The following is a 23,448-nucleotide window of genomic DNA, read 5'->3' as shown; positions in this document are numbered from 1 at the left end:
GTTTACCTGATATAGGATCCCCAAATTAAGTTCCTCCTAATGCTTTTTGAAATTAATCGTAAAACCATTAAAAAAGTGTAACAATGTAAAAAGGTGTGTGTACATGTTGTACACATCTGGATCAATTCATAGCATCATGCATCATTGCGTTCATACATTTTGGCAAATGTTTGCAGGGATGGGTTTACCTGATATAGGATCCCCAAATTAAGTTCCTCCTAATGCTTTTTGAAATTAATCGTAAAACCATTAAAAAAGTGTAACAATGTAAAAAGGTGTGTGTACATGTTGTACACATCTGGATCAATTCATAGCATCATGCATCATTGCGTTCAGTTACAATGGTTCATTATGTAAAATAGAAGCCATTTTAAAAGTTGCATCTGAGTCCATAGGATCAAATCTCAAACAAGGCCAGGCCTATTCATGTGTTTGCTAAGGAAAGTTGACTCATATGGACTCAGGTGCAACTTTTAAAACTGCCTGTTTTTTCACATAATGACCGAACGTGATGATGTGTGACGCTATAAAATTGGTCCAGATAAAACAAATAAGGTTACTCATAACTTTTTACATTGTTACATTTCGTAAAATATTATTTTGATTAATTCCAAAAGGCGTTGGGGGAACATGTAAGTTGTGGATCCTATATCTCAGACCCTACCATAAAGATTCGCCCAATGGCGCTATGGGCTCAATTGACATAAATGAAATTTTAGGCAAAACCTAACAGTGGCCTCCCATAAAATTCCCAACAGCAAATAAGGGCACGGAACCTTAATTCTTGTTGGGATTTCAGAGGCAGGAGCTCTCTATTTCACCATGAAATTTACCCAAGGCAAAGGAGCCCAAAGGCACCATTCGGCGAATCTTTACGGTATATTAGTCTTACCAGTAACAAGAGCTGTATGATAATATCCACATGATACATGTGTGACTGCTATACCAAGTGTTAATTCTCTTGGTATTTCAGTTTCTGTGATACTGCCTAATCCCAGCTGACCATCTGAGCCACTGCCAAACATAAACAGATTGCCTTCAACTATGAAGAGAAATAGAAGAAAAAACACGGATATATAAACGAGGGCGAACTATATTTGATTTGATTTATAATGGTCTTAAAGGAAATATCTGGCAATCATGATGTTATGCCTTATAGACGAATCAAATTTCACGCATTCCTACACCTCAATGGCAGCCAAAGCTGGGTCCCTGTCGGCTCCATCTCACCTAAAATGTGAAATGATGCGGCCTTGGAGGGTATTTTAAACTGCATTCTATCACCCATGTTACACATAGACAAAAGAGTGATGACAGTTTACAACACAAAAGAATCTAACATCTAATTTTAAGCGGCTTTAATCCACCCAATTGGGCAGTCACAACACCAGTTAGGTGCTGCGGGGACCCAATAATGGCCGACCAAATCCTGACCATGATTTGGCTCGTTGGATTCGTCTATATGTTGGAAAAATAATTATCAATAATTATTTAAAACAAACTCATATCGAACATAAAACGAATAAAAACAGCTGGCTCTCAACACGCGATATTCAAAATTCAATATTTGCTTGCCAAGTAATGCAGACATAAATTAGTATCTTTGATGCTGACTTTTATTATAGTCTCTTGGTTTATCATTTTACATTGAGACACATTGCAGCAGTCAACTCCTTTTCTTACCTGTTAATACTGCTGTGTGATCTGTGCCACAGGATATATCTTTATACTGTGTTGCATCCAGAGAACCAATCATAACAGGTGACTCAGCCCCTTGGGTGTCACCCGCTCCTAATTGACCCTCTCCACCTGCCCCAAATGCATACAGTTGACCAGCCTTTATGCATAACACATTGCAGCAGTCAACCCCTTTCCTTACCTGTTAATACTGCTGTGTGATCTGTGCCACAGGATATATCTTTATACTGTGTTGCATCCAGAGAACCAATCATAACAGGTGACTCAGCCCCTTGGGTGTCACCCGCTCCTAATTGACCCTCTCCACCTGCCCCAAATGCATACAGTTGACCAGCCTTTATGCATAACACATTGCAGCAGTCAACCCCTTTCCTTACCTGTTAATACTGCTGTGTGATCAGTCCCACAGGATATATCTTTATACTGTGTTGCATCCAGAGAACCAATCATAACAGGTGACTCAGCCCCTTGAGTGTCACCTGCTCCTAATTGACCCTCTCCACCTGCCCCAAATGCATACAGTTGACCAGCCTTTATGCATAACACATTGCAGCAGTCAACCCCTTTCCTTACCTGTTAATACTGCTGTGTGATCTGTGCCACAGGATATATCTTTATACTTTGTTGCATCCAGAGAACCAATCATAACAGGTGACTCAGCCCCTTGGGTGTCACCTGCTCCTAATTGACCCTCTCCTCCTGCCCCAAATGCATACAGTTCACCAGCACATTGCAGCAGTCAACCCCTTTCCTTACCTGTTAATACTGCTGTGTGATCAGTCCCACAGGATATATCTTTATACTTTGTTGCATCCAGAGAACCAATCATAACAGGTGACTCAGCCCCTTGAGTGTCACCTGCTCCTAATTGACCCTCTCCTCCTGCCCCAAATGCATACAGTTCACCAGCACATTGCAGCAGTCAACCCCTTTCCTTACCTGTTAATACTGCTGTGTGATCAGTCCCACAGGATATATCTTTATACTGTGTTGCATCCAGAGAACCAATCATAACAGGTGACTCAGCCCCTTGAGTGTCACCTGCTCCTAATTGACCCTCTCCACCTGCCCCAAATGCATACAGTTCACCAGCACATTGCAGCAGTCAACCCCTTTCCTTACCTGTTAATACTGCTGTGTGATCTGTGCCACAGGATATATCTTTATACTTTGTTGCATCCAGAGAACCAATCATAACAGGTGACTCAGCCCCTTGGGTGTCACCTGCTCCTAATTGACCCTCTCCTCCTGCCCCAAATGCATACAGTTCACCAGCACATTGCAGCAGTCAACCCCTTTCCTTACCTGTTAATACTGCTGTGTGATCAGTCCCAGAGGATATATCTTTATACTGTGTTGCATCCAGAGAACCAATCATAACAGGTGACTCAGCCCCTTGAGTGTCACCTGCTCCTAATTGACCCTCTCCACCTGCCCCAAATGCATACAGTTCACCAGCACATTGCAGCAGTCAACCCCTTTCCTTACCTGTTAATACTGCTGTGTGATCTGTGCCACAGGATATATCTTTATACTTTGTTGCATCCAGAGAACCAATCATAACAGGTGACTCAGCCCCTTGGGTGTCACCTGCTCCTAATTGACCCTCTCCTCCTGCCCCAAATGCATACAGTTCACCAGCACATTGCAGCAGTCAACCCCTTTCCTTACCTGTTAATACTGCTGTGTGATCAGTCCCACAGGATATATCTTTATACTGTGTTGCATCCAGAGAACCAATCATAACAGGTGACTCAGCCCCTTGAGTGTCACCTGCTCCTAATTGACCCTCTCCTCCTGCCCCAAATGCATACAGTTCACCAGCCTTTGTGCATACTACTGTGTGGAGTCTGCCACAGCCAACAAGTACAACACCGTTCTGCTTCAGAGCTGCAAATATCAATTAGTTTTTCAGTTTCAGCCTCCCCAAAAGGAGAGTTTTATTGCATTGTAAATATAGGCCACCGGCCCTTTTCACATCTATAAAATCAATGATTACAATATTTTCCAATTTTAGAAACACATACAATCAATTAAACCATACAGAGTTTTAAAGTTACTTTTAGCATCATTTAGGTGTGCAGAGGCACAGTACCCTAATCATCCCACAGCTAGAATCAGAGATGTAACTAGGTAACAGATCCATCATTCTGGCTCAAAACAAAATGCATTTTAATCATCCACTTTTTTTTTCTTTCATACATATCTAGGCAGATTAATTTTGATGGCCCCAAACATGGAAATCTGGCAATATCAGGGAAAGGAAAATCTCTGCAGAATGATCATTACAGTCAGCAGCTTTCATGGGTTAACTGGAAGAAATCAGCAAATAGGTTGGTGCACAGGAAAATTTCAAGCTATAGTCCATTTGAATTTCTTGAGACCGTAGCGTCTGCGTGTGGTACATGCGCGATCAAAGGCAGTGCATCTGCAGTGCACTATGTGGCCAGAAGTGACTGTACTGTGCCCTACAGATACACCGCCTGCCTGTAAGTGTGTGTGTATCCCAAGTGGACACTACTGTCTACTGAAATGGACTATAGCTAATTTTTTCATGAGAACAAACCAACATGGCTGTGAGGTTATAGGCATTAAAGTTGAGCATCTGTAAGATCACTAGCAAAGGACCCCCCCCCCCCCTGAAAACCAATGCCTCCCAGTGAGCACTAACTTTTACTTCAGATATGTTTTACATTGGTCCCAGATGAATTCCTATAGTAAATTCCAGATTGGTGCTAAAGCTCCTTCTTAGCAAAACAAGCTATAATGCTATGGTATAAGGATTTATGGACTTAGTAATTTTTTCAAATCTGAAACTTCTATATGTTTTAGTGTTGTGTATGTATGGTCATCTTTCTTTGACCAAGCAAGAACTTTAGCACCAAGCGTTTAGCACCAAGCTGGAATATATCAGAGTAGCTCATTTTCATGTCAACCCCCCTTAAAATTTGAATTGACGCTGTGCAAAAACGAAATAGAGTCAAGAGTCATATTTTCAGGTTTTACATTTCTCATTGATATCTATTAATAACAAAATTAAGAAACAAATCCATGAGGTATGGCATGGAATGACCCAGCAATGATATTTATTGAAAATTTATACACATGTATATATCTGCAAAATTTTTAAAAGCAAACAAGTTAAACAACAGCTTTGTTTGACATTGAACTCTGGCCTCTTGTAATTTGATTTTGCAGCTACTAGGATGACAAGGATCAAGTTTATCAACTCACCATGGGGACATTGAACTTTGCAGGCAAACTTTTCATGCAAACTGGTTCAGGGCAAGCTGGTAAATATATTAAATAATGTCCTTCGCATATCGAGCAGCTGGTTTTTGTACCCCGGTATCACAATTTTCGAGCAGGACTTGATTCCTGGGTATTACTCCCAGCCTTACTATCAACACTATGTCATATCTGTTCTTGAGAAGTTGGACACAAACTTACTTCAACTAGACTATCTTGGGTTAATGTGAAGCAAATGGACAAAACTTCTTGGTTTGATATAAGCATTGAAAAAACGATTTCAAATCAATAATCATTATAACTGATGAAAAGGTTCAACTGAAAAATGCAATGTGATCACACAAATGCCCAGGTCTAGTTGACCCCCCTCATATTTCAAAGTTTTTCATAGTATAATTCCAAGAAAAAACTCAATTGATCCTGAGGGCCTCATCATCTTCTGATGACATCATACCATCCAACAAAGGATCAATTGGCATTGAGACACCAACAGACTGGATTGCCGAAACTGTATGGAAAATGTGAGTTTGAAACTTTGAAATCTGAATATTGTATTCCTGACGAATCTCTTCAAAAAAAAAAAAATAACCCCACTCATGTTTCTTACCTTTGACACTTGAAGGCTTGTTACTTGATTTGGTATGTCCAAGGCCTAGTTGACCCCACTCATTGGATCCAAAAGTATACAATCTACCGGAGGCTGCAAAATAATAAGCAATATGATCATGAGTTCACTAGCTGTTTGTAGTTGTTTGTTTTGTTTCAAATCAAGCAGTTATATTAATGTACATGGTGCTGGCTATGATTGTTTACTACCCAGGGATCTTGCTGTTTTCTAGTTGTTTCTTTTCTTTGCTTTAAATCAAGCAGTTAAATACCATATCAATATACATGGCCCAACTATTATAAATGCTTGTAAACTACCCAAGGATCTGCAATCTTAGAAATATTTGTTCGAACACTTTTAAGGCCTTATTGGAAATGGTCCCCCTTCTACCCCTGTACAATGTTGGCATGCCCAATATGCTCATCTTTACCATATCTTCTCCCAACATTGTTTGGTGGGGAAAGGGAGGGGCATGCTTAAGATGAACATTGAGACAACACTATTATAATTCTTAGTTTCCAGTGACTCATATAGCGTGCGCATTATGCTAAGAAGAACATGGGAATTACAGTGGGTGTTCGAACACATTTTTTCCGGGATTGTGGCTATAAATGCCTTGTTTTGAACTTACCAGTGACAAATGAAGTGTGGTCATCCCCACAAGACACCTGTATCACCTTGTCATTTCTACCCCCCCTGGGTTTTAACTTACCAGTGACAAATGAAGTGTGGTCATCCCCACAAGACACCTGTATCACCTTGTCATTTCTAATCCCCCCCCTGGGTTTTAACTTACCAGTGACAAATGAAGTGTGGTCATCCCCAAAAGACACCTGTATCACCTTGTCATTTCTACCCCCCCTGGGTTTTAACTTACCAGTGACAAATGAAGTGTGGTCATCCCCACAAGACACCTGTATCACCTTGTCATTTCTAATCCCCCCACCCCTGGGTTTTAACTTACCAGTGACATATGAAGTGTGGTCATCCCCACAAGACACCAGTATCACCTTGTCATTTCTAACCCCCCACCCCTGGGTTTTAACTTACCAGTGACATATGGCCACGTGTTTTGAACTCGCCACCCTTAGCGTTACATCACAAATATTATGAATTTTTACACCAATCAAGTTTCAAATTAGAATATCTCCACAACTATCAACCCTAAACTAGCAAAAGTATACATTTTTGGAAAGCTGAAGGCATAAGCAATTTGAATATACACATTTCAACTCATTGTACAGGGTGACCTTGAAGTTATACAGGGTGGAATAAAAAAATCCAAATAAAAATGGGTCACTTAATGCATTGCTTATTACTAACTTGCAGTTATAAACTGAAAGTAAACAACATTGATTTGGTTAGAGGTTAGGGGGAGCCCACTGATTCTGGAAGAAAAAAAATCACAGCTGTTTGGTAATCTTGGTATACAGGGTGTCCCAAAATATGTTCAAATTTTTTTACAATTCAACATATTTTGAACTGAAACATTTTACCCCTAGCCCATACAAAAAAAGTAAGTCCATATTTAGATTCCTCATCAAATTTCCTCTCAGAAAATGTAAACTTTGACTATGATAGGATAAGTAATTAAAAATTTAGGGCAACTTTTAGATTTTGAAGACATCCGCATTGCTTACTACAGTGTTTAATATGAAAACAGGTAGTTTTGCACATAAAAGTTTGCATTTCATAGACTAAACCAATCATAAAGAGTTCAAAATGATTAAAAACAATTAGCAGAATAAATAATCTTTCAAAAGAGCTCTTAACCATGTCTGTAGCCCATATGGATGCAAAGATATGATCAGTTGATTCAACGCGCACACACAAAATCTTTATTTCCCATAGACTTTGCACATACCGCCACCGCCTCCGCCTCATCCCCCACCTCGGTCATTCTGAACTTAAACAACTCTAACTCCACTATCTTAGCTGATAAACAATTCTCCTTTGGAGGTCTTTTAGGGCACACATTTAGCTACAACATGACACCAAACACACTTCAATACCTTTTGTTTAAGCAGAGATATAACAATTTGAACGAGTCTCGATTTGGAAAAGCGTAACAACACCACCATTTTTGGGTGGCGAGTTCAAAACGCGTGGCCATATGAAGTGTGGTCATCCCCACAAGACACCAGTATCACCTTGTCATTTCTACCTCCCCTCCTGGGTTTTAAACTTACCAGTGACAAATGCAGTGTGGTCATCCCCACAAGACACCTGTATCACCTTGTCATTTCTAATCCCCCCCCCCTGGGTTTTAACTTACCAGTGACAAATGAAGTGTGGTCATCTCCCCACAAGACACCTGTATCACCTTGTCATTTCTAATCCCTCCTGGGTTTTAAACTTACCAGTGACAAATGAAGTGTGGTCATCCCCACAAGACACCTGTATCACCTTGTCATTTCTAATCCCCCCCCCGGGTTTTAAACTTACCAGTGACAAATGAAGTGTGGTCATCCCCACAAGACACCTGTATCACCTTGTCATTTCTAATCCCCCCGGTTTTAAACTTACCAGTGACAAATGAAGTGTGGTCATCCCCACAAGACACCTGTATCACCTTGTCATTTCTAATCCCCCGGTTTTAACTTACCAGTGACAAATGAAGTGTGGTCATCTCCCCACAAGACACCTGTATCACCTTGTCATTTCTACTCCCCGGGTTTTAACTTACCAGTGACAAATGAAGTGTGGTCATCCCCACAAGACACCAGTATCACCTTGTCATTTCTAATCCCCCGGTTTTAAACTTACCAGTGACAAATGAAGTGTGGTCATCTCCCCACAAGACACCTGTATCACCTTGTCATTTCTAATCCCTCCTGGGTTTTAACTTACCAGTGACAAATGAAGTGTGGTCATCCCCACAAGACACCTGTATCACCTTGTCATTTCTACCCCCCTGGGTTTTAACTTACCAGTGACAAATGAAGTGTGGTCATCCCCACAAGACACCTGTATCACCTTGTCATTTCTAATCCCCCCTGGGTTTTAACTTACCAGTGACAAATGAAGTGTGGTCATCCCCACAAGACACCAGTATCACCTTGTCATTTCTACCCCCCCTGGGTTTTAACTTACCAGTGACAAATGAAGTGTGGTCATCCCCACAAGACACCTGTATCACCTTGTCATTTCTAATCCCCCCACCCCTGGGTTTTAACTTACCAGTGACAAATGAAGTGTGGTCATCCCCACAAGACACCTGTATCACCTTGTCATTTCTAATCCCCCCGGGTTTTAACTTACCAGTGACATATGAAGTGTGGTCATCCCCACAAGACACCTGTATCACCTTGTCATTTCTAATCCCTCCTGGGTTTTAACTTACCAGTGACAAATGAAGTGTGGTCATCCCCACAAGACACCTGTATCACCTTGTCATTTCTCATCCCCCTGGGTTTTAACTTACCAGTGACATATGAAGTGTGGTCATCCCCACAAGACACCTGTATCACCCTGTCATTTCTAATCCCTCCTGGGTTTTAACTTACCAGTGACAAATGCAGTGTGGTCATCCCCACAAGACACCTGTATCACCTTGTCATTTCTAATCCCTCCTGGGTTTTAACTTACCAGTGACATATGAAGTGTGGTCATCCCCACAAGACACCTGTATCACCCTGTCATTTCTAATCCCTCCTGGGTTTTAACTTACCAGTGACAAATGAAGTGTGGTCAACCCCACAAGACACCTGTATCACCCTGTCATTTCTACCCCACCTGGGTTTTAACTTACCAGTGACATATGAAGTGTGGTCATCCCCACAAGACACCTGTATCACCTTGTCATTTCTAATCCCTCCTGGGTTTTAACTTACCAGTGACATATGAAGTGTGGTCATCCCCACAAGACACCTGTATCACCTTGTCATTTCTAATCCCTCCTGGGTTTTAACTTACCAGTGACATATGAAGTGTGGTCATCCCCACAAGACACCTGTATCACCCTGTCATTTCTAATCCCTCCTGGGTTTTAACTTACCAGTGACAAATGCAGTGTGGTCATCCCCACAAGACACCTGTATCACCTTGTCATTTCTAATCCCTCCTGGGTTTTAACTTACCAGTGACATATGAAGTGTGGTCATCCCCACAAGACACCTGTATCACCCTGTCATTTCTAATCCCTCCTGGGTTTTAACTTACCAGTGACAAATGAAGTGTGGTCATCCCCACAAGACACCTGTATCACCTTGTCATTTCTACCCCCCCCCTGGGTTTTAACTTACCAGTGACATATGAAGTGTGGTCATCCCCACAAGACACCTGTATCACCTTGTCATTTCTACCCCCGGTTTTAACTTACCAGTGACATATGAAGTGTGGTCATCCCCACAAGACACCTGTATCACCTTGTCATTTCTAATCCCTCCTGGGTTTTAACTTACCAGTGACAAATGAAGTGTGGTCATCCCCACAAGACACCTGTATCACCTTGTCATTTCTAATCCCTCCTGGGTTTTAACTTACCAGTGACAAATGAAGTGTGGTCATCCCCACAAGACACCTGTATCACCTTGTCATTTCTAATCCCTCCTGGGTTTTAACTTACCAGTGACATATGAAGTGTGGTCATCCCCACAAGACACCTGTATCACCCTGTCATTTCTAATCCCTCCTGGGTTTTAACTTACCAGTGACAAATGAAGTGTGGTCATCCCCACAAGACACCTGTATCACCTTGTCATTTCTAATCCCTCCTGGGTTTTAACTTACCAGTGACAAATGAAGTGTGGTCATCCCCACAAGACACCTGTATCACCCTGTCATTTCTAATCCTCCCCCTGGGTTTTAAACTTACCAGTGACAAATGAAGTGTGGTCATCCCCACAAGACACATGTATCACCTTGTCATTTCTAATCCCCCACAGGTTTTAAACTTACCAGTGACAAATGAAGTGTGGTCATCCCCACAAGACACCTGTATCACCTTGTCATTTCTAACCCCCCAGGTTTTAAACTTACCAGTGACAAATGAAGTGTGGTCATCCCCACAAGACACCTGTATCACCTTGTCATTTCTAATCCACCCCCTGGGTTTTAACTTACCAGTGACAAATGAAGTGTGGTCATCCCCACAAGACACCTGTATCACCTTGTCATTTCTAATCCCCCCACAGGTTTTGAACTTACCAGTGACAAATGAAGTGTGGTCATCCCCACAAGACACCTGTATCACCTTGTCATTTCTAACCCCCCGGTTTTAAACTTACCAGTGACAAATGAAGTGGGGTCATCCCCACAAGACACCTGTATCACCTTGTCATTTCTAATCTCCCCCCACCCCGGTTTTAAACTTACCAGTGACAAATGAAGTGTGGTCATCCCCACAAGACACCTGTATCACCTTGTCATTTCTAATCCACCCCCTGGGTTTTAAACTTACCAGTGACAAATGAAGTGTGGTCATCCCCACAAGACACATGTATCACCTTGTCATTTTTAATCCCCCCCCCAGGTTTTAAACTTACCAGTGACAAATGAAGTGTGGTCATCCTCACAAGACACCAGTAGCACCTTGTCACTTCTAACCCCGGTTTTAAACTTACCAGTGACAAATGAAGTGTGGTCATCCCCACAAGACACCTGTATCCCCTTGTCATTTCTAACCCCCCGGTTTTAAACTTACCAGTGACAAATGAAGTGTGGTCATCCCCACAAGACACCTGTATCACCTTGTCATTTCTAACCCCCCGGTTTTAAACTTACCAGTGACAAATGCAGTGTGGTCATCCCCACAAGACACCTGTATCACCTTGTCATTTCTAATCCCCCCCCCAGGTTTTAAACTTACCAGTGACAAATGAAGTGTGGTCATCTCCCCACAAGACACCTGTATCACCTTGTCATTTCTAATCCCTCCTGGGTTTTAACTTACCAGTGACAAATGAAGTGTGGTCATCCCCACAAGACACCTGTATCACCTTGTCATTTCTACCCCCCTGGGTTTTAACTTACCAGTGACAAATGAAGTGTGGTCATCCCCACAAGACACCTGTATCACCTTGTCATTTCTAATCCCCCCCTGGGTTTTAACTTACCAGTGACAAATGAAGTGTGGTCATCCCCACAAGACACCAGTATCACCTTGTCATTTCTACCCCCCCCCCCTGGGTTTTAACTTACCAGTGACAAATGAAGTGTGGTCATCCCCACAAGACACCTGTATCACCTTGTCATTTCTAATCCCCCCACCCCTGGGTTTTAACTTACCAGTGACAAATGAAGTGTGGTCATCCCCACAAGACACCTGTATCACCTTGTCATTTCTACCCCCCGGTTTTAACTTACCAGTGACATATGAAGTGTGGTCATCCCCACAAGACACCTGTATCACCTTGTCATTTCTAATCCCTCCTGGGTTTTAACTTACCAGTGACAAATGAAGTGTGGTCATCCCCACAAGACACCTGTATCACCTTGTCATTTCTAATCCCCCCTGGGTTTTAACTTACCAGTGACATATGAAGTGTGGTCATCCCCACAAGACACCTGTATCACCCTGTCATTTCTAATCCCTCCTGGGTTTTAACTTACCAGTGACAAATGCAGTGTGGTCATCCCCACAAGACACCTGTATCACCTTGTCATTTCTAATCCCTCCTGGGTTTTAACTTACCAGTGACATATGAAGTGTGGTCATCCCCACAAGACACCTGTATCACCCTGTCATTTCTAATCCCTCCTGGGTTTTAACTTACCAGTGACAAATGAAGTGTGGTCAACCCCACAAGACACCTGTATCACCCTGTCATTTCTACCCCCCCCCCTGGGTTTTAACTTACCAGTGACATATGAAGTGTGGTCATCCCCACAAGACACCTGTATCACCTTGTCATTTCTAATCCCTCCTGGGTTTTAACTTACCAGTGACATATGAAGTGTGGTCATCCCCACAAGACACCTGTATCACCTTGTCATTTCTAATCCCTCCTGGGTTTTAACTTACCAGTGACATATGAAGTGTGGTCATCCCCACAAGACACCTGTATCACCCTGTCATTTCTAATCCCTCCTGGGTTTTAACTTACCAGTGACAAATGCAGTGTGGTCATCCCCACAAGACACCTGTATCACCTTGTCATTTCTAATCCCTCCTGGGTTTTAACTTACCAGTGACATATGAAGTGTGGTCATCCCCACAAGACACCTGTATCACCCTGTCATTTCTAATCCCTCCTGGGTTTTAACTTACCAGTGACAAATGAAGTGTGGTCATCCCCACAAGACACCTGTATCACCTTGTCATTTCTACCCCCCCTGGGTTTTAACTTACCAGTGACATATGAAGTGTGGTCATCCCCACAAGACACCTGTATCACCTTGTCATTTCTACCCCCCGGTTTTAACTTACCAGTGACATATGAAGTGTGGTCATCCCCACAAGACACCTGTATCACCTTGTCATTTCTAATCCCTCCTGGGTTTTAACTTACCAGTGACAAATGAAGTGTGGTCATCCCCACAAGACACCTGTATCACCTTGTCATTTCTAATCCCTCCTGGGTTTTAACTTACCAGTGACAAATGAAGTGTGGTCATCCCCACAAGACACCTGTATCACCTTGTCATTTCTAATCCCTCCTGGGTTTTAACTTACCAGTGACATATGAAGTGTGGTCATCCCCACAAGACACCTGTATCACCCTGTCATTTCTAATCCCTCCTGGGTTTTAACTTACCAGTGACAAATGAAGTGTGGTCATCCCCACAAGACACCTGTATCACCTTGTCATTTCTAATCCCTCCTGGGTTTTAACTTACCAGTGACAAATGAAGTGTGGTCATCCCCACAAGACACCTGTATCACCCTGTCATTTCTAATCCCCCCCCTGGGTTTTAAACTTACCAGTGACAAATGAAGTGTGGTCATCCCCACAAGACACATGTATCACCTTGTCATTTCTAATCCCCCACAGGTTTTAAACTTACCAGTGACAAATGAAGTGTGGTCATCCCCACAAGACACCTGTATCACCTTGTCATTTCTAACCCCCCCAGGTTTTAAACTTACCAGTGACAAATGAAGTGTGGTCATCCCCACAAGACACCTGTATCACCTTGTCATTTCTAATCCACCCCTGGGTTTTAACTTACCAGTGACAAATGAAGTGTGGTCATCCCCACAAGACACCTGTATCACCTTGTCATTTCTATCCCCCCACAGGTTTTGAACTTACCAGTGACAAATGAAGTGTGGTCATCCCCACAAGACACCTGTATCACCTTGTCATTTCTAACCCCCGGGTTTTAAACTTACCAGTGACAAATGAAGTGTGGTCATCCCCACAAGACACCTGTATCACCTTGTCATTTCTAATCTCCCCCCCCCCGGGTTTTAAACTTACCAGTGACAAATGAAGTGTGGTCATCCCCACAAGACACCTGTATCACCTTGTCATTTCTAATCCACCCCCTGGGTTTTAAACTTACCAGTGACAAATGAAGTGTGGTCATCCCCACAAGACACATGTATCACCTTGTCATTTTTAATCCCCCCAGGTTTTAAACTTACCAGTGACAAATGAAGTGTGGTCATCCTCACAAGACACCAGTAGCACCTTGTCACTTCTAACCCCCCGGTTTTAAACTTACCAGTGACAAATGAAGTGTGGTCATCCCCACAAGACACCTGTATCCCCTTGTCATTTCTAATCCCCCCTCCCCGGTTTTAAACTTACCAGTGACAAATGAAGTGTGGTCATCCCCACAAGACACCTGTATCACCTTGTCATTTCTAACCCCCGGTTTTAAACTTACCAGTGACAAATGAAGTGTGGTCATCCCCACAAGACACCTGTATCACCTTGTCATTTCTAATCTCCCCGGTTTTAAACTTACCAGTGACAAATGAAGTGTGGTCATCCCCACAAGACACCTGTATCACCTTGTCATTTCTAATCCAAAATTTGTTGGCTGTATTGTCTGCAAAACGACTCTTTCCAAATGTAAAAACAGCTCCAGAATCTGAAATAAAAATATTGTAACTTAAGTTTATGAAATAAGCCTCAATCAATCAATTGCTCATCGATCGATCGATTGATCGATCGATCACTCATCGATCAATCAATCAATCATCAATCAATCAATCAATCAATACTCCTCTACCAAGCAAATAAATCAATCAATCAATCAACACTCCTCTACCAAGCAAATAAATAAACAAATAAACAAACAAACAAACACTCCTCTAAAGTTGATTTTTTTATTACTTCCGTGGTCCGGGTACGCGCTGGTGAATTGCGATCGCGTAGAAGTGACAAGGTCGCCTACTACGCGCCGCGCCGAAGACCAATGGGTCAACCGTCTTGTTGTCAAGTGCGTTGATCAGCCAATCACAGTGATTGTTTATTTCTTCTGTGTGTACGCTCGGCTACGCTTGGCGCACAGCTTGAACCACAGAAGTAATAAAAAATTAACTTTACCCAGCCCATAACCAGGTACATAAAACTAAAAGCATGTCAAACAATTTTGATCCTGCCTGAATCTATGCCTGCCCTGCATGCTGCCAGAGGTACTCTGTACAAATTGCCTATACCGATCTGACGACAAAAATTGTTCCAACAGTCGTGATCCCCTGCTTTGTACGCATGCGGTCAGGTCACGGTCTGCTTATACAAACAGTACAGGTCAGTCAGGATCTGAGGTCAGTGAACTGTGCCATCCCTCTTGATAATCAGGCCTGGTACGGTAATCACCTTTTAGTACTACCGATATACAGCTGTCAATCATCACACACAATGAGTCAGAATTACTGGGTTAAATCGGTAATAAAATATAGTGCCTTTGCAACATCTTGCTACAGAGTCATGACATTAAACATCAAGCGTATGGATCGGATTCAAATTTGCACGCTATGAGATGCTGTACAAAAGTTGCCACGAATCACAAAATTTGACACACGTATGGGGCCGCCATGGGGTGCTAACAGCGCGCCCGGGGGCTAACAGCATGTTCGTTAGCAGCCCGACTACGCAATCACGTAGAGTATACGTTCCCGGTGTCAACGACCGTGAGCTTATAAGGACGACTTCTTCTGTATATAGACTGATTCCAATTCCAATTGCAGGACTTGTTATGATTGTAATTTCGAGCAATTTTTCTGTATTTTCTTTCTACCTTATGAATAAACCTTCGCAGTGTTGGAATTAAGCATTTTTTATGCGTAGCAAAATTTGCTTTCACTACTTTTTTCTTGGTACATTCACAAACTTCAGTGTGTAAGTCTATGGCATAAAAATGCTACTCAACTCCAAAATTGTGTAGCAAATTGATAAAATTGTGCAGCATTTTGCTACACGATACCAGCTACATGTATTTTCAACGCTGGACCTTTGTCAGTTTTATGTATTAGAGTCACGCGGTAGCCGTGACCAGCAAGTTTTAAAAAAAAGACTGATAAAGAAGACTAATAACAGATGCTCCCGCGAGACTATATTTACACCTAACATTAAAATACTTGACTTCTATTGTTCGATGTTATTTTTCGCTGGGTACAAAATGTATCTAAAACCATGCTAAATGTTATTTACAGTCCCAGGTGTAATATCTTGACAACTTATTAATTCCAAAAGGGCCACCAATCCTACAGTCAATCATTGTTCGTAATAAACAAATATTTTTGCTTGCATTTCACGCGGTATTTCATAGCGAAAATTAGTTGCAAATCATACTGATCCAGAATTTTTGGACACTGCTACAGGTCTACCTGGTCATCACCTTCACACTACTTTTTCAGATTCACTTCCAAATATACCCTAGCAGTTTCTGAGATACCCTACATACAAATTCTGAGCCCCATTCGCCAAAAAAAAAAATCAAATTTTTCACAATTCTTTTGTTCTTATCGGACGACGGATCCATTTATATAATAAATACTGTATTTCGACACAGTAATTAACAGCAGAGGCCCGTGGCCTAATGGTTAGGCGCTTGACTCCAGATACGCTTTCCCGAGTTCGAAACCCGGTGACCAACTGATTTTTTTCAATGTTTTATTAAACAATTTATTGTCATTAATCAAGGATAACATAATTTTAAACATCCAGTGCTATTGTGATATTATTTTTTTATTAAAGCAAGTTGTTTGATTCTCAGGGAAATTGTTTATTGTGTTAAGGGCCTATTTAAAAACACAGCATAGTGTGATACAACACCATCAAGGATCAAAAGAAATCTGAATAACACAAGAAACTAGATCAGGTATTATAGGGTATGCAATACTGACGTTACTCATTGTTATTCTCATTTAAATATATTTTGTCCTACCACGGGCAAATTCGCATGATAATAGGACAATAAAACATGATTGTGATATGTATGAATGGTTGTTGAATCGATTTAGAGACCTGACTCTCTGTCATCTTCAGCTATCGTAGAACATGACAATTGTCATACCGTCCCGGTAGGTTGATTACAAACACTCTGTAGGTGTGGAATATTGTTCCGCTAGTATGGAAGGCCAGTAGGAAAAGAATATCCAAATAACATTTATCAAGCATATATAGTACGGAAGCGTCTGTGTGACACAACTTGACAAGATAATTATCTTGCCATGTCGACTTATTATCAGCATTATGTCAACATGACAATATAAAATATCTCACCAAGACAACTGAACAAACAAGTCAACATGGCAAGATAAATTATCATGCTAAGTCGACATACCAAAATGGATGTCGTCTTCGCGAAATAAATTATTATGCCAAGTCAATTTAGCAACAAATTAATGTCTACATAGCAGGATATTTTGTCACGTCCAGTTGACTTAACAAACAATATAAGTCAACATGGTAAGATAAATTATCATACCAAGGAAAAGTAATTTTGGACACCGTATAATTTAAATTATTGACAAGCATCCTCGGGATGTAGAGGAGGGCGGACCCAAATTAAAGGGAAAATTAAATCTCAAAAGACCGCCGACAACCGCCGCTCAATAGGGATATCCAACTAGATTGCCCCGCAGGGCTACAAAGAACCACAAACCGCGAAATTTGGATATCCAACTAGATTGCCCCGCAGGGCTATAAAGAACCACACACCAGGCTTGAAGGATTAGGGAAATTATAACCACGAACCGCGAAAGTTGCCTTAACAAACAATATAAGTCAACATGGTAAGATAAATTATCATACCAAGTAATAGTAATTTTGACACCGTATAATATAAATTATTGAAAAGCATCCTCGGGATGTAGAGGAGGGGGCTGCCCAAAATTAATGGGAAAATATAAACCACAAATCTCAAAAGACCGCCGACAACTGCCGCTCAATAGGGATATCCAACTAGATTGCCCCGCAGGGCTACAAATAACCACAAACCGCGAAATTTGGATATCCAGCTAGATTGCCCCGCAGGACTCAGGAACCACAAATCTTGAAATATGGATATCCTACAAATTAAAACCACAGACCGCGAAAACCGCCAACAACTGCCGCTCAATAGAAATATCCAACTAGATTGCCCCGCAGGGCTATAAAGAACCACAAACCGCGAAATTTGGATATCCAACTAGATTGCCCCGCATGGCTATAAAGAACCACACACGAAATATGGATGTCCAACAAGTTTTAACTATAAATTAGCCCTCGATAGAGGGCAAGGCTTGAAGGATTAGGGAAATTATAACCACGAACCGCGAAAGTTGCCTTAACAAACAATATAAGTCAACATGGTAAGATAAATTATCATACCAAGTAATAGTAATTTTGACACCGTATAATTTAAATTATTGAAAAGCATCCTCGGGATGTAGAGGAGGGGGCTGCCCGAAATTAATGGGAACATTTAAACCACAAATCTCAAAAGACCGCCGACAACCGCTGCTCAATAGGGATATCCAACTAGGTTGCCCCGCAGGGCTACAAATAACCACAAACCGCGAAATTGGGATATCCAGCTAGATTGCCCCGCAGGACTCAGGAACCACAAATCTTGAAATATGGATATCCTACAAATTAAAACCACAGACCGCGAAAACCGCCGCTCAATAGAAATATCCAACTAGATTGCCCCGCAGGGCTATAAAGAACCACAAACCGCGAAATTTGGATATCCAACTAGATTGCCCCGCAGGGCTATAAAGAACCACACACGAAATATGGATGTCCAACAAGTTTTAACTATAAATTAGCCCTCGATAGAGGGCAAGGCTTGAAGGATTAGGGAAATTATAACCACGAACCCCGAAAGTTGCCTTAACAAACAATATAAGTCAACATGGTAAGATAAATTATCATACCAAGTAATAGTAATTTTGACACCGTATAATTTAAATTATTGAAAAGCATCCTCGGGATGTAGAGGAGGGGGCTGCCCAAAATTAATGGGAACATTTAAACCACAAATCTCAAAAGACCGCCGACAACCGCCGCTCAATAGGGATATCCAACCCCGCAGGGCTACAAATAACCACAAACCGCGAAATTTGGATATCCAGCTAGCTTGCCCCGCAGGACTAAGGAACCACAAATCTTGAAATATGGATATCCTACAAATTAAAACCACAGACCGCGAAAAACCGCCAACAACTGCTGCTCAATAGAAATATCCAACCACAAACCGCAAAATTTGGATATCCAACTAGATTGCCCCGCAGGGCTATAAAGAATATGGATGTCCAACAAGTTTTAACTATAAATTAGCCCTCGATAGAGGGCAAGGCTTGAAGAATAAGGAAAATTATAACCACGAACCACGAAAGACCTCCAACAACCGCCGCTCAATAGAGATATACAACTAGATTGCCTTCAGGACTACAAAGAACCACAAACTGCAAAATTTGGATATCCAACTAGATTGCCCCGCAGGGCTACAAAGAACCACACACCGCGAAATATGGATATCCAACAAGCTTAAACAATAAATTAGCTCCGATAGAGGACAGGGCTTGAAGAATAAAGGAATACCATGAACCGCGAAAGACCGCAAACAACCGCCGCTCAGTAGAGATATCCAACTAGATTGCCTGCAGGGCTACTAAAGAACCACAAACGGCGAAATTTGGATATCCAACTAGATTGCCCCAGGGCTACAAAGAACCACATAGATTTTAGTTATAGGTATAGCTACATATACTCGTATTTTTTATTGTCATAAATCAAGGATAATATTATTCAAACTTCAATTTTTCGCTTTCTTCGTCTTATGGAGTACTTCGTTACCGGATGACTTTTCAAGCTTAGAGCTACTCGGCTTCATTCATAAAAAGAAAGGAAATCTACCAAAAAACGTTGACAACGTAAACAAAGCAGCAAGTTTAAAAAGCCCCACCTCGGCTCACTTTTTGAAACTTGGTCCCATTTTGAATATCAACAGCAAATCGGTGTTTTTAAAATAGCATTATTGCCATTAACATGCATTTTTGTTATTCGTTTAATTCAATCGATCATTCAATTGATCATGAACTTAATATTATAAAACAAAACATAATTATATAGGATATTGGCCAAGAACAATAACATTTCTGATCGTTCCAGAATGCTAACAACTTAATATCGCATCGGCACATTAAAGATACATAACACTTTGTGTTTTAAGTTGATAATTATGACAAAGTTTAAATCAGTATCTTTTTCAAATGGGACCAAGTTTCAAAAAGTGAGCCGAGGTGGGGCTTTTTAAACTTGCTGCTTTCTTTACGTTGTCAACGCTTTTTTGGTAGATTTAATAAAGTTAAGTTCCATGGTCATATTGATTGTACATGCTAAAATCTGGGCTAATATAACATGACAAATTCACAAATGAAGTACCTTTTCAACATTTGATATAGGCATAGCAGCTAGCTCAGAACAGTCTACGGCAGATGCAGCAAATGGCAATTTTAATGCTTTAAGGGGGTACTACACCCCTGTGGTAAATTTGTGACTATTTTTGGATTTTTCTCCAAAAATAATTACATACCGTACTGGTAACAAAAGTTATGTATATTATTGGGGCAAGGAATCCAATTACTACACTGAAATTTCAGTGACTCAAGACAAGCGGTTCAGTATATATGATAGAAAATGAGGTACATCCTAGCGGTACCTTATTTCTTATCATAAATAACGAACCGATTGTCTTGGGTCACTGAAATTCCAGTGTAGTAATTGGATTCCTTGCCCCTTGTTACCAGTGTTTTATTAGTTTTTGAGAAAAATGCAAAAATAGACATAAATTTATCGAGGGGTGTAGTACCCCCTTAACATGTTTAAAGCGTGAGCATCATGCGTGATCATGGTGATGCACACAGTAGATCGCGACAGCGCAGGATGCGATAGCAGGGAAATGGCTGCTTTTATAGTTTTATTACCGTACTTTTAATATTAAGTAAACACTTCCCAATATTTTGTATTCCCTGCTACAACAACTATCACAAGCAAGAGCTTGGCAGGCCATGGTTGGATTCAGCGTCACTCACGCAGTTGCACAAGCTCATTTAGCTGGCGTGCATATCGTGCAGTGTACACAAAAAATCATCACACTATGTCACTGTCAGGCTGTTCATTCTGACATTCAATCATTGTCAATTGGAATTTCACTGTATACTATAATAATATTTACAGTAATTTCTTGGCTGAACTGGAACACTATAAACGCTAGTCGCTCCGCGATAAACAAATGCGAATATAGCGCAGTGACTGAGTGTAGGTATGCTAGGTGAATTCAAATTTGCCATCAAACTGCATCATTTTACATATCAAATTTAAAAAGCCCTTAGTAAAGAAAGCCAAAACTGAAAACATTTTTGTCATAGCACTTTCCGTAACAAAGTTACATCTTGTCAAAGATTGACTTTCATCAAAAAGATTCTGCTAGCAAAATTCCCAAAAACGGCATTTAGGGGTGTTTCTAGATCTTGGTCTCATGGCGATAGCAGCTTTTTTTTAATGGAACTGCTATCAAAATCCTCTAAAATTCCATGTGCGACTTGATTATCACCATAAAAATCATATATTTGGGTCAAGTGAAGTATACATGTAGAAAACATATTTATGTAGGTTTCCTTCACCGTCGACCTATTCTCGAAAAAAATTAAAATTTCTATGTAAATATGCATTGTGTTTGGGCCCCGGTCTCGGCGCATTTCGCTGACTATAGCCAAAATATTAAATTCTCAATCATGAGAGCTAGTACAAGGAACTTAATACGATGTCCTCATTCACAAACTGATACTATCTGTCCATCGTATAAGACTGTTACCGCACGGCAACTGGTTGAAGGAATATTACACAGTCAAGAATAGGCTCCATCATTTTGTTCTGAACCCTCCCAGTCTCCCAAAACATCAAAACATCAAAAGCGTTGCACTTATACTTACTTAAGACTGTCCTTTTTCATATAACGCAGACAAAGTAGCCCGGTGGGTTCAGTCTTCACTGACAATGTGTACGCATGATGGTTCCAATTAGGGGTACTTTTCAAGAAATGTCCGCGGAATTTTCGAGGACAAAATTGTTCGCGATTGTCCAAATTAGGGGTGTTTTGGAGCAAAATTGTCCTTGAAATGAAAAATAGGGTATATTTCTTGGACTTTCGTCCGTGTTTTACCGCTACAGTTTTTGTTATTGTCCTCATTTCCCCGTGAAATATGGGTAAAAATTCAAAAGCGTCCTTAAATGGTAAAAATAGGGGTATTTATTTCCAAAAAATGTCCTTGATTCCTCGTGATAAGGGGGCGAAATGAAAATGCGTCCTCAAAATGATAAAAATAGGGGAGGTTTTTTTGGGGCAAATTGTCCTTGATTTCACGAAAATAGGGGGTAAAATTGCTGCAAATGTCCTCGATTCCCCGTGAAATAGGGGTCATTTTCAAATCCTGGAACGGTCATACGTCCTACCTTTAAATACAAACTGAACCCACCGGGCAAAGTAGGGCCAACTTGCCTAGAAATGGTCAAATTTTGGCAAGAAATATCTCTGTGTAATCCTATGTAAGTCCCATATCACATCGTTATCGGCGATCGAGGTTTTTTTTTTCTGAAGTTTGGTTGGTACCCACCAGCGTCATGCATGTGACGTGACACGGCTAAAATAAGCGACCGGGAATCGGGGATCGTTAAAACGCCAACAAATTTCAAAACATAGAAAGCAGTAAACTTATTGGCGAGCGGTCCGAATTTTGAGCCATAAGTTTACGTGGTGAACTACATGAGAGCCAACTTGGGTACGCACAGTTATTTGCGCCGAGCGTACTACGCAAATACAGGCGCTTACGGCGCAAACACAGCTTTTGAGAATTGACCAATCACACGGTCGTTGCTAGGCAAGGTAAAGGTTCGGTCATGCAGGTCGCGCGCTCGTGTTATTTTATGAAAAGTACGCTGACGCAGAAGATACATCCTTTCTTGATCGAGAAATTGTTATTTTGGCTATAGCAAATGTGTTAACTAAGCTAAGGTTTGCCGGCTGGGATACCTACTGAGTGCATAAGAAAGCTTATATACACATGCCTTACATTGCGTACACGCTTAGTATGCTAAATGAACGCAACACGCATGTTCCAGTTGTTTGGCCAAGAAATACTTAATTTTACTGTAGTTTGAATTGAACATTTTGTGAGAACTTTAAAAAAATATTGTATAATTTGTTTGATAAACTGACAGTCATTGACTTAAAAAACACCCTTAAAAAAAATCACTAACTACATTCGAAGTGTTAAAGTTATCCGATAATATAGAAAAAGCCAACACATGTAGGTTACTAAGCAAAAGCTTAAATTGTTTACCTGGAATGTCAGCGTCGTCTGTCGCCATTTTCTGTCAAACAAATAATATGTCAAAGGTCAAGGTCATTTGTTATCGTAAATCACCCGGATGTATCAATCAATCATCTAGTGTTTTATGTTTTGTCTAATTATTTTTATCAATATTTTACCTTTATTAGAAGAATACCAA

At 41.0% G+C, this 23,448-nt stretch overlaps 2 protein-coding genes across 2 annotated transcripts in view; both read right to left on the bottom strand.

Annotated features, from left to right (window-relative positions):
* The window catches only part of LOC140156567 (uncharacterized), a 35,148-nt gene extending 31,889 nt beyond the window's left edge, over nucleotides 1-3,259 (bottom strand). Inside the window, exons 1-5 of the mRNA XM_072179507.1 lie at nucleotides 3,187-3,259; nucleotides 2,638-2,763; nucleotides 2,076-2,201; nucleotides 1,684-1,809; nucleotides 893-1,042 (exon numbers count right to left, since the gene is read on the bottom strand). Coding sequence (XP_072035608.1) covers nucleotides 893-1,042; nucleotides 1,684-1,809; nucleotides 2,076-2,201; nucleotides 2,638-2,763; nucleotides 3,187-3,259 — 601 coding nt within the window. The remainder of the gene's footprint in view (nucleotides 1-892; nucleotides 1,043-1,683; nucleotides 1,810-2,075; nucleotides 2,202-2,637; nucleotides 2,764-3,186) is intronic.
* Nucleotides 3,260-3,352: 93 nt separating this feature from the next.
* Nucleotides 3,353-23,307, bottom strand: LOC140156566 (X-linked retinitis pigmentosa GTPase regulator-like). Its single transcript, XM_072179506.1, has 4 exons — nucleotides 23,280-23,307; nucleotides 14,411-14,536; nucleotides 5,555-5,647; nucleotides 3,353-3,588 (listed from the first exon to the last, which is right to left on the bottom strand). Exons 1-4 carry the CDS (start codon nucleotides 23,305-23,307, stop codon nucleotides 3,353-3,355), a joined length of 483 nt encoding a protein of 160 aa, XP_072035607.1.
* Between the last annotated feature and the right edge of the window lie 141 nt (nucleotides 23,308-23,448).

The sequence above is a fragment of the Amphiura filiformis genome, chromosome 7, assembly GCF_039555335.1.
Source record: "Amphiura filiformis chromosome 7, Afil_fr2py, whole genome shotgun sequence".
In the NCBI taxonomy this organism is placed as follows: Eukaryota; Metazoa; Echinodermata; class Ophiuroidea; order Amphilepidida; family Amphiuridae; genus Amphiura; species Amphiura filiformis.
This window is presented reverse-complemented; position numbering and strand designations above follow the sequence as displayed.

What these genes read in the sequence shown, in the direction of transcription:
- LOC140156566 (XM_072179506.1), bottom strand. Translation starts at nt 23,307, where the DNA reads ATGGCGACAGACGACGCTGACATTCCAG. An exon ending in AGACGACGCTGACATTCCAG is followed by an intron (nt 14,537 to 23,279) that starts GTAAACAATTTA and finishes TTTTTATTTCAG; the next exon opens with ATTCTGGAGCTGTTTTTACA. An exon ending in CCACACTTCATTTGTCACTG is followed by an intron (nt 5,648 to 14,410) that starts GTAAGTTTAAAA and finishes ATTATTTTGCAG; the next exon opens with CCTCCGGTAGATTGTATACT.